This window comes from Hyla sarda, chromosome 12, assembly GCF_029499605.1.
Source record: "Hyla sarda isolate aHylSar1 chromosome 12, aHylSar1.hap1, whole genome shotgun sequence".
NCBI lineage: Eukaryota > Metazoa > Chordata > Amphibia > Anura > Hylidae > Hyla > Hyla sarda.
In genome coordinates, this window is record NC_079200.1 from 2779213 (window position 1) to 2795407 (window position 16195).

Sequence of the window (16195 nt, forward strand, 5' to 3'; positions counted from 1 at the left end):
ATGGAGGGGAGAGGAGGGAGCTCCAGATAAGTAATACAAGTCTATGGAGGGGGAGGAGGGAGCTCCAGACAAGTAATACAAGTCTATGGAGGAGGAGGAGGGAGCTCCAGACAAGTAATACAAGTCTATGGAGGGGAGAGGAGGGAGCTCCAGATAAGTAATACAAGTCTATGGAGGGGGAGGAGGGAGCTCCAGACAAGTAATACAAGTCTATGGAGGGGGAGGAGGGAGCTCCAGACAAGTAATACAAGTCTATGGAGGGGGGAGGAGGGAGCTCCAGATAAGTAATACAAGTCTATGGAGGAGGGAGCTCCAGACAAGTAATACAAGTCTATGGAGGGGGGAGGAGGGAGCTACAGACACATAATTCATGTCTATGGAGGAGGGAGCTCCAGACAAGTAACACAAGTCTATGGAGGGGGGGGGGGGGGAGCTCCAGACAAGTAATACAAGTCTATGGAGGGGGAGGGAGCTCCAGACAAGTAACACAAGTCTATGGAAGGGGGAGGAGGGAGCTCCAGACAAGTAATACAAGTCTATGGAGGGGGGAGGAGAGAACTCCAGACAAGTAATACAAGTCTATGGAGGGGGGGGGGGGGGAGCTCCAGACAAGTAATACAAGTCTATGGAGGGGGGAGGAGGGAGCTCCAGACAAGTAATACAAGTCTATGGAGGGGGGAGGGGGAGCTCCAGACAAGTAATACAAGTGTATGGAGGGGGGAGGAGGGAGCTCCAGACAAGTAATACAAGTCTATGGAGGGGGAGGAGGGATCTCCAGACAAGTAATACAAGTCTATGGAGGGGGAGGAGGGAGCTCCAGACAAGTAATACAAGTCTATGGAGGGGGGAGGAGGGAGCTCCAGACAAGTAATACAAGTCTATGGAGGGGGGAGGGGGAGCTCCAGACAAGTAATACAAGTCTATGGAGGGGGGAGGAGGGAGCTCCAGACAAGTAATACAAGTCTATGGAGGGGGAGGAGGGATCTCCAGACAAGTAATACAAGTCTATGGAGGGGGAGGAGGGAGCTCCAGACAAGTAATACAAGTCTATGGAGGGGGGAGGAGGGAGCTCCAGACAAGTAATACAAGTCTATGGAGGGGGAGGAGGGAGCTCCAGACAAGTAATACAAGTCTATGGAGGGGAGAGGAGGGAGCTCCAGATAAGTAATACAAGTCTATGGAGGGGGGAGGAGGGAGCTCCAGACAAGTAATACAAGTCTATGGAGGGGGAGGAGGGAGCTCCAGACAAGTAATACAAGTCTATGGAGGGGGGAGGAGGGAGCTCCAGATAAGTAATACAAGTCTATGGAGGAGGGAGCTCCAGACAAGTAACACAAGTTTATGGAGGGGGGAGGAGGGAGCTCCAGACAAGTAATACAAGTCTATGGAGGGGGGAGGAGGGAGCTACAGACACATAATTCATGTCTATGGAGGAGGGAGCTCCAGACAAGTAATACAAGTCTATGGAGGAGGGAGCTCCAGACAAGTAACACAAGTTTATGGAGGGGGGAGGAGGGAGCTCCAGACAAGTAATACAAGTCTATGGAGGGGGGGGGGAGCTCCAGACAAGTAATACAAGTCTATGGAGGGGGAGGGAGCTCCAGACAAGTAACACAAGTCTATGGAAGGGGGAGGAGGGAGCTCCAGACAAGTAATACAAGTCTATGGAGGGGAGAGGAGGGAGCTCCAGATAAGTAATACAAGTCTATGGAGGGGGGAGGAGGGAGCTCCAGACAAGTAATACAAGTCTATGGAGGGGGAGGAGGGAGCTCCAGACAAGTAATACAAGTCTATGGAGGGGGGAGGAGGGAGCTCCAGATAAGTAATACAAGTCTATGGAGGAGGGAGCTCCAGACAAGTAACACAAGTTTATGGAGGGGGGAGGAGGGAGCTCCAGACAAGTAATACAAGTCTATGGAGGGGGGAGGAGGGAGCTACAGACACATAATTCATGTCTATGGAGGAGGGAGCTCCAGACAAGTAATACAAGTCTATGGAGGAGGGAGCTCCAGACAAGTAACACAAGTTTATGGAGGGGGGAGGAGGGAGCTCCAGACAAGTAATACAAGTCTATGGAGGGGGGGGGGAGCTCCAGACAAGTAATACAAGTCTATGGAGGGGGAGGGAGCTCCAGACAAGTAACACAAGTCTATGGAATGGGGAGGAGGGAGCTCCAGACAAGTATTACAAGTCTATGGAGGGGGGAGGAGAGAACTCCAGACAAGTAATACAAGTCTATGGAGGGGGGGGGGGAGGGAGCCCCAGACAAGTAATACAAGTCTATGGAGGGGGGAGGAGGGAGCTCCAGACAAGTAATACAAGTCTATGGAGGGGGGAGGGGGGAGCGCCAGACAAGTAATACAAGTCTATGGAGGGGGGAGGAGGGAGCTCCAGACAAGTAATACAAGTCTATGGAGGGGGAGGAGGGATCTCCAGACAAGTAATACAAGTCTATGGAGGGGGAGGAGGGAGCTCCAGACAAGTAATACAAGTCTATGGAGGGGGGAGGAGGGAGCTCCAGACAAGTAATACAAGTCTATGAAGGGGGAAGAGGAGCTCCAGACAAGTAATACAAGTCTATGGAGGGGGGGGGGGGGAGCTCCAGACAAGTAATACAAGTCTATGGAGGGGGGAGGAGGGAGCTCCAGACAAGTAATACAAGTCTATGGAGGGGGGAGGGGGGAGCTCCAGACAAGTAATACAAGTCTATGGAGGGGGGAGGAGGGAGCTCCAGACAAGTAATACAAGTCTATGGAGGGGGAGGAGGGAGCTCCAGACAAGTAATACAAGTCTATGGAGGGGGGAGGAGGGAGCTCCAGACAAGTAATACAAGTCTATGAAGGGGGAGTAGGAGCTCCAGACAAGTAATACAAGTCTATGGAGGGGGGGAGGAGGGAGCTCCAGACAAGTAATACAAGTCTACGGAGGGGGGAGCTCCAGACAAGTAATCCAAGTCTATGCAGGAGGGAGCTCCAGGCAAGTAATACAAGTCTATGCAGGAGGGAGCTCCAGAAAAGTAATACAAGTCCATGGAGCGGGGAGCTCCAGACAAGTATTACAAGTCTATAGAGGGGGGGGGCTATGGAGGGGGGAGCTCCAGACAAGTAATTCATGTCTATGGAGGGGGGAGCTCCAGACAAGTAATGCAAGTCTATGGAAGGGGAGGAGGGAGCTCCAGACAAGTAATACATGTCCATGGAGGGGGAGGAGGGGGTTCCAGACAAGTAATACAAGTTTATGGAGGAGGGAGCTCCAGACAAGTAATAAAAGTCTATGCAGGAGAGAGCTCCAGGCAAGTAATACAAGTCTACAGAAGGGGGGGGGGGTGCTCCAGACAAGTAATACAAGTCTATGGAGGGGGAGCTCCAGACAAGTAATAAAAGTGTATGGAGGGGGAGCTCCAGACAAGTAATACAAGTCTATGGAGGGGGGGGGGAGCTCCAGGCAAGTAATACAAGTCTACAGAGGGGGGGGGGGGGTGCTTCAGACAAGTAATACAAGTCTATGGAGGGGGAGCTCCAGACAAGTAATAAAAGTCTATGGAGGGGGAGCTCCAGACAAGTAATACAAGTCTATGGAGGGGGGGGGGGGAGCTCCAGACAAGTAATACAAGTCTATGGAGGGGGGGAGCTCCAGACAAGTAATACAAGTCTATGGAGGGGGGAGCTCCAGACAAGTAATACAAGTCTATGGAGGGGGGAGGAGGGAGCTCCAGACAAGCAGTACAAGTCTATGGAGGGGGGAGCTCCAGACAAGTAATACAAGTCTATGGAGGGGGGAGCTCCAGACAAGTAATACAAGTCTATGGAGGGGGGAGCTCCAGACAAGTAATACAAGTCTATGGAGGGGGGGGGGAGGGAGCTCCGGACAAGCAGTACATGTCTATGGAGGGGGAGCTCCAGACAAGTAATACAAGTCTATGGAGGGGGGAGCTCCAGACAAGTAATACAAGTCTATGGAGGGGGGAGGAGGGAGCTCCGGACAAGCAGTACATGTCTATGGAGGGGGAGCTCCAGACAAGTAATACAAGTCTATGGAGGGGGGAGCTCCAGACAAGTAATACAAGTCTATGGAGGGGGGAGCTCCAGACACACAATTCATGTCTATGGAGGGGGGAGCTCCAGACAAGTAATACAAGCCAATAGAGGGGGGAGCTCCAGACAAGTAATACAAGTCTATGGAGGGGGGGGGGGGGGAGCTCCAGACAAGTAATACAAGTCTATGGAGGGGGGGAGCTCCAGACAAGTAATACAAGTCTATGGAGGGGGGAGCTCCAGACAAGTAATACAAGTCTATGGAGGGGGGAGGAGGGAGCTCCAGACAAGCAGTACATGTCTATGGAGGGGGAGCTCCAGACAAGTAATACAAGTCTATGGAGGGGGGAGCTCCAGACAAGTAATACAAGTCTATGGAGGGGGGAGCTCCAGACAAGTAATACAAGTCTATGGAGGGGGGAGGAGGGAGGAGGGAGCTCCGGACAAGCAGTACATGTCTATGGAGGGGGAGCTCCAGACAAGTAATACAAGTCTATGGAGGGGGGAGCTCCAGACAAGTAATACAAGTCTATGGAGGGGGGAGCTCCAGACACACAATTCATGTCTATGGAGGGGGGAGCTCCAGACAAGTAATACAAGCCAATAGAGGGGGGAGCTCCAGACAAGTAATACAATCCTATGGAGGGGGAGGAGGGAGCTGCAGACAAGTAATACAAGTCTATGGAGGGGGGAGGAGGGAGTTCCAAACAAGTAATACAAGCCTATGGAGGGGGAAGCTCCAGATAAGTAATACAAGTCTATGGAGGGGGAGGAGGGTGCTCCAGACAAGTAATTCATGTCTATGGAGGGGGGAGCTCAAGACAAGTAATTCATGTCTATGGAGGGGGGGAGTTCCAGACAATTAATGCAAGTCCATGGAGGGGGGAGCTCCAGACAAGTAATTCATGTCTATGGAGGGGGAGTGCCAGACAAGTAATGCAAGTCTATGGAGGAGGGAGCTCCGGACATGTAATACAAGTCTATAGAGGGGGAGGAAGGAGCTCCAGACAAGTAATACAAGTCCATGGAGGGGGAGGAGGGAGCTCCAGACAAGTAATACAAGTCTATGGAGGAGGGAGCTCCAGAAAAGTAATACAAGTCCATGGAGGGGGGAGCCTCAGACAAGTAATACAAGTCTATGGAGGGGGGAGCTCCAGACAAGTAATACAAGTTTATAGAGGGGGGTGCTCCAGACAAGTAATACAAGTCTATGGAGGAGGGAGCTCCAGTCAAGGAATACAAGTCGATGGGGGAGGAGGAAGCTCCAGACAAGTAATACAAGTCTATGGAGTCTATGAAGATTTGTCTCCACAGAACCTGCCAGACATTTTAGGCTCCAGAACAGTACCACTTCTTTACAAACTCCCCATACAATAATAGTGTCCTCTTTGTGCCCCTATAAAGTTATTAGACCCCTTCTGTGCCCCCATATAGTTATTAGGCCCCTTCTGTGCCCCCATATAGTTGTAGGCTCCCACACTACCACCATTTAGTTGTAGGCCTCTACCCTGTGCCCCCATATAGTTGTAAGTCCCCATACTGCCCCCATATAGTTGTAAGTCCCCATACTGCCCCCATATAGTTGTAAGTCCCCATACTGCCCCATATAGTTGTAAGTCCCCATACTGCCCCCATATAGTTGTAAGTCCCCATACTGCCCCCATATAGTTGTAAGTCACCATACTGCCCCCATATAGTTGTAAGTCCCCATACTGCCCCCATATAGTTGTAAATCACCATACTGCCCCCATATAGTTGTAAGTCCCCATACTGCCCCCATATAGTTGTAAGTCACCATACTGCCCCCATATAGTTGTAAGTCACCGTACTGCCCCCATATAGTTGTAAGTCCCCATACTGCCCCCATATAGTTGTAAGTCCCCATACTGCCCCCATTTCAGTGCTCCACTGCTCCTCCGCTCTGCGGACCTACTGTTATGACCCATAGTAGAAGGTCCCCGGTCCTGAGGAGCAGTGGAGCACTAAAGCTTGTCGTAGTTTTACCGTATTGTATATACAGCTTTCATGTAGATCTATGTGTTTCCATGGTTACATAATCCCGACCTACCGTAGTTAGCTCCTCCCTCCTAGTTTTTTTTACCACTTTTTGGTAACTCACTGAACGTTGGACTCGGTGTCGATGATGGCGACGTCTTTAGCTGGAGATGAAGGTATCACATTGTATCTATTTCTATATGTAAATCTAGTGTGATAGATAATTTGGAGACAGGAAGGAACACTTGGCTGCGCTGCACATTTTACCTCTTCGGGTGTCGCTCTCTCGGATCAAGAAGGAACCGCTCCGGTTACAGCTGATGAGAAGCAGCTCTTCTGCTTTCTCCCGGTTTATACCTTTATAAAACCACCTGCAAAAAAATCAGGAACTTGTGGTTAGAACGTCCTGATCCCGTATACATCACGCGGTGAGAAGAGCTGCGGATACGTTTGGAAAGAGGAAGCTCAGACTGATACATAATGTTATTGTGCTCCGACGGGTTTCTCCATTTCTCCATTTCTTCAGGTTTTTGTTTAACTTTTTTGAAGCAAATATAAAAAAATAAAAAAAAAGTGACAAAAAATCAGCATTTCTTATGTTTTGACATTTTTTATCGTTTACGCCGTTCCCCGCGCAGAATCATAAACCTAAGAGTTTTAACAGTTCAGAAAATTTTGCCCGCCGCCATTCTACGTGTTTATTTGTTTTTGTAAAATGGGAATAGGGGGTGATATTAATTGTTATGAGCGGTTTAATATCATTTTAAAAACTTTTTTTTTTTAATTATTTATTTTACACTTTTTAAGTTCCCAAAGGAGACTATTATATGTGATCATTAGATTGGATTCACTGGACGATTCTACGTTATTACAGGTGAGTATAACCTCCTATCCAGTGGTCTTCAACCTGCGGACCTCCAGATGTTGCAAAACTACAACTCCCAGCATGCCCGGACAGCCAACGGCTGTCCGGGCATGCTGGGAGTTGTAGTTTTGCAACATCTGGAGGTCTGCAGGCTGTAGACCACTGTCCTATACTTTACATTGCACGGATCCCTCAACATACGATGGTTTCAACAAACGATGGTCCATTTGGAACGGATTACCATCGTATGTTGAGGGACCGCTGTATTGTATAGGGAGATCGGCGCTCTATTAAAGGGGTATTCCAGGAAAAAAAACTTTTTTTTTTTATAGATCAACTGGCTCCAGAAAGTTAAACAGATTTGTAAATTACTTCTATTAAAAAATCTTCATCCGTTCAGTACTTATGAGCTGCTGAAGTTGAGTTGTTCTTTTCTGTCTAAGTGCTCTCTGATGACACATGTCTCGGGAACCGCCCAGTTTAGAAGCAAATCCCCATAGCAAACCTCTTCTACTCTGTGCAGTTCCCGAGACAAGCAGAGATGTCAGTAGAGAGCACAGTTGCCAGACAGAAAACAACAACTCAACTTCAGCAGCTGATAATTATTGAAAGGATTAAGATTTTTTTTACCAGAAGTCATTTACAAATCTGTTTAACTTTCTGGTGCCAGTTGATATAAAAAAAAATAATAGTTTTTTTCCTGGAATACTCCTTTAATACAGCCTGACTCTTCCAGGCTGTATCAAATCAGCAATGATCTAGGAGGATGGGTAAGAGACCACTGGCCGCCATTTTAACTCATCGGACCCCTCTGATCACACTGCAGGGTCTAATGAGCACCAGGTACCTAATGGCATCAAGGGTTAATGGTGTTATCAAGGGTTAATGGCGAACATCAATGGTGCAGGGCCAGGCACTCCCTTCATAGACGGTAAACCCGTCGCAATATACATGTACGTGCACTTATTGCCAGAATTGCGGTATTATTCAATAGTTTAGTCCTCCCGCTCCTGGTATATGAGGGTTTATAGCTGGTCTGAGAATTCAGGGAATAGTCAGATGGGCGGGAACATAATTTTATAAACAATAGTGACTCATCTGGTGATGGGCGGGATTATACAGTCAGGGGGAGGGTATTCGGCAGACACGCCCCTCTATGTAAAACATACAAACCCCCTGAGAGTATAATCCCGCCCATCACTTGATGCAGATTGGATTTATTTGGCCCCGTCGCTCCGTCACGTTCCAGGCTGACATCAGACGCCCCCTTTTGCGCACTTGTTACTTTTGGCGCACGTTTACCTGTTCTGCACGGTGGCGACATAATTCCTGGGCATGTAACACTCTCGTCCTGTAGAGACGGACTTCACCTTCCACCAGTCACCGTCCCTAAAAGACACAACGAGCATCGGGCGTGAGCGTCTACCATGAGTGGGCGGAGCCACAAGGAAATCACATGATCCTTCCCAGAATCCCCTGCAATGCACACTTGATATTTCAGTCTGGGTATGCGCTGGTTAGTCAGCGATAATTTACACGCGTCTATCTGTGCGCCAATTCCTACTGAGCGTTTCATTGTCTTTCGTAGAAACTTAAAGCGTAACCCCGATGGCCAGGATAACTTTATAAATCTCCCGAGATAAAGCGATCACGATACAAAGATGCCGGGAGATTAAAAAAAATTATCGGACCGCCAAAGTGCGATCGGGATTACGGAAATGTCTAGAACCTTTTCTGTAAGCAAATGTGGTAAAATATATCAATAAATAAATATAAGATTAACCCTTTCACAACTCATTCAGCCCAAGCAATGGAAACATTGTTGCGAAATAAATGGACAATAAGGGGTAAATTTATAGTTGGTCCAGATTTTGTGGTTTTTCCCAGATGCTGCAACAATTTATTAAGTTGCGCACGTCACCTCATGACAGGAAGGGGATAAAAAGCTCACACACATTCCCACAAATACATTTGCGCAAAATTAGTTTAAAAAAAATAAAAAAAAACAAGTAATAAATTCAAGCGCACTTAACTGGTACATCTGCTAACTGCGCCCCTCCCTGGAAGCGAACAACAAGAAAAACAACGAAGTCGACGCAGACAGCAAAAAAATAAAAAAATAATGCAAAATGAAATCCTAATTTTGGAACTGCGCAAAATGGAAACGCACAGTGCACGCACTAGTTGATATTGGAGCATTAGAGTTCCTCATTATGTCTATGATTTCATATGGATATATATATATATCAGTGATCTCCAGCTGTTTCAAAACTACAAATCTGAGCATGTCTGCCTCCTCCAGAGGATCCACACTTGTTCCTGAAAGGTAAATCAAGGCTTCCATATCATTAGCTATATGTGTTAACTAACAATTGAACAAGTGTAACTAATAAAGTGCCTAGCCAAGTAAGTATATAACCTATTTTCCAAACACTGTGTCTCCAGCTGTTGCAAAACTACAACTCCCAGCATGCCCGGACAGCCTTCGGCTGTCCGGGCATGCTGGGAGTTGTAGTTTTGCAAAAGCTGGTGGCACGCTGACTTAGAGGTTAGGACAGTGTTTCCCAACCAGTGTGTCTTCAGCTGTTGCAAAACTGTCTGCCTCCTCCAGAGGATCCACACTGTCCCTGAAAGGTAAATCAAGGCTTTCCTCTCATCTCAGCATGTTGGGAGACCAGTGTCATATATAGAACTGTTCTGTCCTAGAAGTGATGCCTCGGGATGCTCTATGGAGCGGCTCATGGAGGGTTAACCATTCTGCGGTACCGGACTCCATGGCTGTATATGGCACCATAAGGCTTAGGTTGGGTGAGATGACAATGAGAACCCCGAAAACATATTGAGAACATAAACCCCCAGTACGAGGCGACTTACTCAGAGAGGATGTGCAGCTGCTCCCCGAGACCAATGCTGAAGTCACTTCGGCCGCCGGCCGGGAAATTGTACAAAGCCACAAACGCAGACTTGTCCATTACTGAAAGACAGAACGGCAGAAGACTATAGAAATGTGACACACTGTGACGGATCTGCATACAAACCAAGAGGGAGGGAACAACACCGAGCACAGTTCTCTCCTTGTAAATAATTCAGTTCCCTAATCGTTATTTGTGATATTATGGTCAACAATTCTAATATACATTCAGGGGGCACTTTATTAGGTACACCTCCCGAGTCCTAGGTCAGACCCCCTCTGTATATATATATATTATACATACACTCATTGACACTTTATTAGGTACACCTCTCTAGTCCTCCCAGCGGTGATCTATAGGATGAGATCTGGTGACTGTGGAGGTGATCTATAGGATGAGATCTGGTGACTGTGGAGGTGATCTATTGGATGAGATCTGGTGACTGTGGAGGTGATCTATAGGATGAGATCAGGTGACTGTGGAGGTGATCTATAGGATGAGATCTGGTGACTGTGGAGGTGATCTATTGGATGAGATCTGGTGACTGTGGAGGTGATCTATTGGATGAGATCTGGTGACTGTGGAGGTGATCTATTGGATGAGATCGGGTGACTGTGGAGGGGATCTATAGGATGAGATCTAGTGACTGTGGAGGGGATCTATAGGATGAGATCTAGTGACTGTGGAGGTGATCTATAGGATGAGATCTGGTGACTGTGGAGGTGATCTATAGGATGAGATCTGGTGACTGTGGAGGTGATCTATTGGATGAGATCTGGTGACTGTGGAGGGGATCTATAGGATGAGATCTAGTGACTGTGGAGGGGATCTATAGGATGAGATCTAGTGACTGTGGAGGTGATCTATAGGATGAGATCTGGTGACTGTGGAGGGGATCTATTGGATGAGATCTAGTGACTGTGGAGGTGATCTATAGGATGAGATCTGGTGACTGTGGAGGGGATCTATTGGATGAGATCTGATGACTGTGGAGGTGATCTATTGGATGAGATCTAGTGACTGTGGAGGTGATCTATAGGATGAGATCTGGTGACTGTGGAGGGGATGTATTGGATGAGATCTAGTGACTGTGGAGGGGATCTATAGGATGAGATCTAGTGACTGTGGAGGTGATCTATAGGATGAGATCTGGTGACTGTGGAGGTGATCTATAGGATGAGATCTGGTGACTGTGGAGGTGATCTATTGGATGAGATCTGGTGACTGTGGAGGGGATCTATAGGATGAGATCTGGTGACTGTGGAGGTGATCTATAGGATGAGATCTGGTGACTGTGGAGGTGATCTATTGGATGAGATCTGGTGACTGTGGAGGGGATCTATTGGATGAGATCTGGTGACTGTGGAGGGGATCTATAGGATGAGATCTGGTGACTGTGGAGGTGATCTATAGGATGAGATCTGGTGACTGTGGAGGGGATCTATAGGATGAGATCTAGTGACTGTGGAGGGGATCTATAGGATGAGATCTGGTGACTGTGGAGGTGATCTATAGGATGAGATCTGGTGACTGTGGAGGGGATCTATTGGATGAGATCTGGTGACTGTGGAGGTGATCTATGGGATGAGATCTGGTGACTGTGGAGGTGATCTGTAGGATGAGATCTGGTGAGTGTGGAGGTGATCTATAGGATGAGATCTGGTGACTGTGGAGGTGATCTATGGGATGAGATCTGGTGACTGTGGAGGTGATCTGTAGGATGAGATCTGGTGACTGTGGAGTTGATCTATAGGATGAGATCTAGTGACTGTGGAGGGGATCTATGGGATGAGATCTGGTGACTGTGGAGGGGATCTATTGGATGAGATCTGGTGACTGTGGAGGGGATCTATTGGATGAGATCTGGTGACTGTGGAGGTGATCTGTAGGATGAGATCTGGTGAGTGTGGAGGTGATCTATAGGATGAGATCTGGTGACTGTGGAGGTGATCTATGGGATGAGATCTGGTGACTGTGGAGGTGATCTGTAGGATGAGATCTGGTGACTGTGGAGTTGATCTGTAGGATGAGATCTAGTGACTGTGGAGGGGATCTATGGGATGAGATCTGGTGACTGTGGAGGGGATCTATTGGATGAGATCTGGTGACTGTGGAGGGGATCTATTGGATGAGATCTGGTGACTGTGGAGGGGATCTATTGGATGAGATCTGGTGACTGTGGAGGTGATCTATAGGATATTGATATTGATCAGGTGACCTAATAAAGTGTCTGGTGAGTGTTTGTTGCTATGGATACATTTCCTTCTGGGGATCTCCAGTTGACGGTGGCGGAAGGAGCCGGGACCCCACCGATTCTCACCGGATCACAATAAGAGATTATAACTAGAAAGGATATTAGAGGTGGCACTTACCGTCAGGGCTCCTCTGAGTGGTGGACATGGCGGGCGCTATCGCTGAGTACCCCCTCTTACTGGGCTGACTCCCCATTCCTCACGGTGGCGTCAGTAGTGAAATTCCTTCCGTAGTAAAAATCTGCCAGAAATAAGAGGCAAGTTATTACTCTAAATATTATATCAGTTATTACTCCAGCTATTACTCCAGTTATTATATCAGTTATTACTCCAAATATTATATCAGTTATTACTCCAGTTATTGTATCAGGTATTGTATCAGTTATTACTCCAGCTATTACTCCAGCTATTACTCCAGTTATTATATCAGCTATTACTCCAAATATTATATAAGTTATTACTCCAAATATTATATCAGTTATTGTATCAGGTATTGTATCAGTTATTACTCCAGTTATTACATCAGTTATTACTCCAGTTATTATATCAGTTATTACTCCAGTTATTATATCAGTTATTACTCCAGTTATTACTCCAGTTATTATATCAGTTATTACTCCAGCTATTACTCCAGTTATTATATCAGTTATTACTCCAGTTATTATATCAGTTATTACTCCAGCTATTACTCCAGTTATTGTATCAGGTATTGTATCAGTTATTACTCCAAATATTATATCAGTTATTACTCCAAATATTATATCAGTTATTACTCCAAATATTATATCAGTTATTGTATCAGGTATTGTATCAGTTATTACTCCAGCTATTACTCCATTTATTATATCAGTTGTTACTCCAGTTATTATATCAGTTATTACTCCAGTTATTATATCAATTACTCCAAATATTATATCAGTTATTACTCCAGTTATTACTCCAGTTATTGTATTAGATATTGTATCAGTTATTACTCCAGCTATTACTCTAGTTATTATATCAGTTATTACTCCAGTTATTATATCAGTTATTACTCCAGTTATTGTATCAGTTATTACTCCAGTTATTGTATCAGTTATTACTCCAGTTATTGTATCAGTTATTACTCCAGTTATTATATCAGTTATTACTCCAGTAATTACTCCAGTTGTTACTCCAGCTATTGTATCAGTTATTGTATCAGCTATTACTCCAGTTATTATATCAGCTATTACTCCAGTTATTACTCCAGTTATTACTCCAGTTATTATATCAGTTATTACTCCAGTTATTATATCAGTTATTACTCCAGTTGTTACTCCAGCTATTATATCCGTTATTACTCCAGTTGTTACTCCAGCTATTGTATCAGGTATTGTATCAGCTATTACTCCAGTTATTACTCCAGTTATTATATCAGCTATTACTCCAGTTATTACTCCAGTTATTATATCAGTTATTACTCCAGTTATTATATCAGTTATTACTCCAGTTATTGTATCAGTTATTACTCCAGTTATTGTATCAGTTATTACTCCAGTTATTATATCAGTTATTACTCCAGTAATTACTCCAGTTGTTACTCCAGCTATTGTATCAGTTATTGTATCAGCTATTACTCCAGTTATTATATCAGCTATTACTCCAGTTATTACTCCAGTTATTATATCAGTTATTACTCCAGTTATTATATCAGTTATTACTCCAGTTGTTACTCCAGCTATTATATCCGTTATTACTCCAGTTATTATATCAGTTATTACTCCAGTTGTTACTCCAGCTATTGTATCAGGTATTGTATCAGCTATTACTCCAGTTATTACTCCAGTTATTATATCAGCTATTACTCCAGTTATTACTCCAGTTATTATATCAGTTATTACTCCAGTTATTATATCAGTTATTACTCCAGTTATTATATCAGTTATTACTCTGATATAATAACTGGAGTAATAGCTGGAGTAACAACTAGAGTAATAACTGATATAATAACTGGAGTAATAACTGATATAATAACTGGAGTAATAACTGATATAATAACTGGAATAATAACTGGAGTAATAGCTGATATAATAACTGGAGTAATAACTGGAGTAATAGCTGATACAATACCTGATACAATAGCTGGAGTAACAACTGGAGTAGTAACTGATATAATAACTGGTGTAATAACTGATATAACTGGAGTAATAACTAATATAACTGGAGTAATAACTGGAGTAATAGCTGATACAATACCTGATACAATAGCTGGAGTAACAACTGAAGTAATAACTGATATAATAACTGGAGTAATAACTGGAGTAATAACTGATATAATAACTGGAGTAATAGCTGGAGTAACAACTAGTTATTACTCCAGTTATTATATCAGTTATTACTCCAGTTATTATATCAGTTATTACTTCAGTTGTTACTCCAGCTATTGTATCAGGTATTGTATCAGCTATTACTCCAGTTATTACTCCAGTTATATCAGTTATTACACCAGTTATTATATCAGTTACTACTCCAGTTGTTACTCCAGCTATTGTATCAGTTATTACTCCAGTTATTACTACAATTATTACTCCAGTTATTATATCCGTTATTACTCCAGTTATTATATCAGTTACTACTCCAGTTGTTACTCCAGCTATTGTATCAGGTATTGTATCAGCTATTACTCCAGTTATTACTCCAGTTAGTATATCAGTTATTACACCAGTTGTTATATCAGTTATTACTCCAGTTGTTATATCAGTTATTACTCCAGTTGTTATTTCAGTTATTACTCCAGTTGTTACTCCAATTATATAAGTTATTACTCCAGTTGTTATATCAGTTATTACTCCAGTTGTTATTTCAGTTATTACTCCAGTTGTTACTCCAGTTATTACTCCAGTTGTTATATCAGTTATTACTCCAGTTGTTATATCAGTTATTACTCCAGTTGTTATATCAGTTATTACTCCAGTTGTTATATCAGTTATTACTCCAGTTAGTATATCAGTTATTACTCCAGTTAGTATATCAGTTATTACTCCAGTTGTTATATCAGTTATTACTCCAGTTGTTATATCAGTTATTACTCCAGTTAGTATATCAGTTATTACTCCAGTTGTTATATCAGTTATTACTCCAGTTGTTATATCAGTTATTACTCCAGTTGTTATATCAGTTATTACTCCAGTTGTTATATCAGTTATTACTCCAGTTGTTATATCAGTTATTACTCCAGTTGTTATATCAGTTATTACTCCAGTTGTTATATCAGTTATTACTCCAGTTGTTATATCAGTTATTACTCCAGTTAGTATATCAGTTATTACTCCAGTTATTACTCCAGTTAGTATATCAGTTATTACTCCAGTTATTACTCCAGTTATTATATCAGTTATTACTCCAGTTATTACTCCAGTTAGTATATCAGTTATTACTCCAGTTATTACTCCAGTTATTACTCCAGTTGTTATATCAGTTATTACTCCAGTTGTTATATCAGTTATTACTCCAGTTATTACTCCAGTTGTTATATCAGTTATTACTCCAGTTATTGCACCATTTGTCAGTTCTGTTGATTGGGTCGTGTTCTCATGTCTCAGGTTTTTTAGATGCAGTTTTTGAAGCCAAAGCCCAGAGACAGATCATAGATGGAGGACACAGATTAGACAGTCTGCCAGGCATGCTGGGAGTTGTAGTTTAGCGATATTACATATGTATATATGATATATAATGTGACATGTAGGATATAACATATGTGTATATAACATTACAGTCCCCTGAGTCACACAGTGGAAACTGCAGTCAGATTTCCAGCTCGATAACAAAAATCATCACATAAAGAACGTTCTCCGTCCTGTACGGTGGAAACAACGCGTCTTCCATGTGACATAATTCACATCATGTGGGTGATGGGAGAATCGATATCACAGAATATACAGGTCATAGATATGGCGGACAACCTGGAAAATCAGCCGAGCCACATGACATTCATATTTGCGTTTCCGTTTTTCTCTCCTCGCTTTAATAGACATCATTCTTTTATTCTTCCATCCACAGATCCATATCAGACTTCTTGTTTTTTGCGCCAATTGTACTTTTTTATTTTACCATTAAATTTATGGCGCCAGAATAAAAATATTGTGTGTGGAAAAAACTGGAAAAACCCTGAGGCTT

At 43.9% G+C, this 16195-nt stretch overlaps 1 protein-coding gene across 2 annotated transcripts in view; it reads right to left on the reverse strand.

Moving 5' to 3' along the window:
• The window catches only part of SLA2 (Src like adaptor 2), a 51896-nt gene that overhangs the window by 12178 nt on the left and 23523 nt on the right, over positions 1-16195 (reverse strand). For both annotated transcript variants that reach the window (XM_056549240.1, XM_056549242.1), the window contains exons 2-5: positions 12179-12299; positions 9769-9868; positions 8197-8283; positions 6297-6400 (exon numbers count right to left, since the gene is read on the reverse strand). In XM_056549240.1, coding sequence (XP_056405215.1) covers positions 6297-6400; positions 8197-8283; positions 9769-9868; positions 12179-12254 — 367 coding nt within the window. In that variant the 5' untranslated portion in view covers positions 12255-12299. The remainder of the gene's footprint in view (positions 1-6296; positions 6401-8196; positions 8284-9768; positions 9869-12178; positions 12300-16195) is intronic.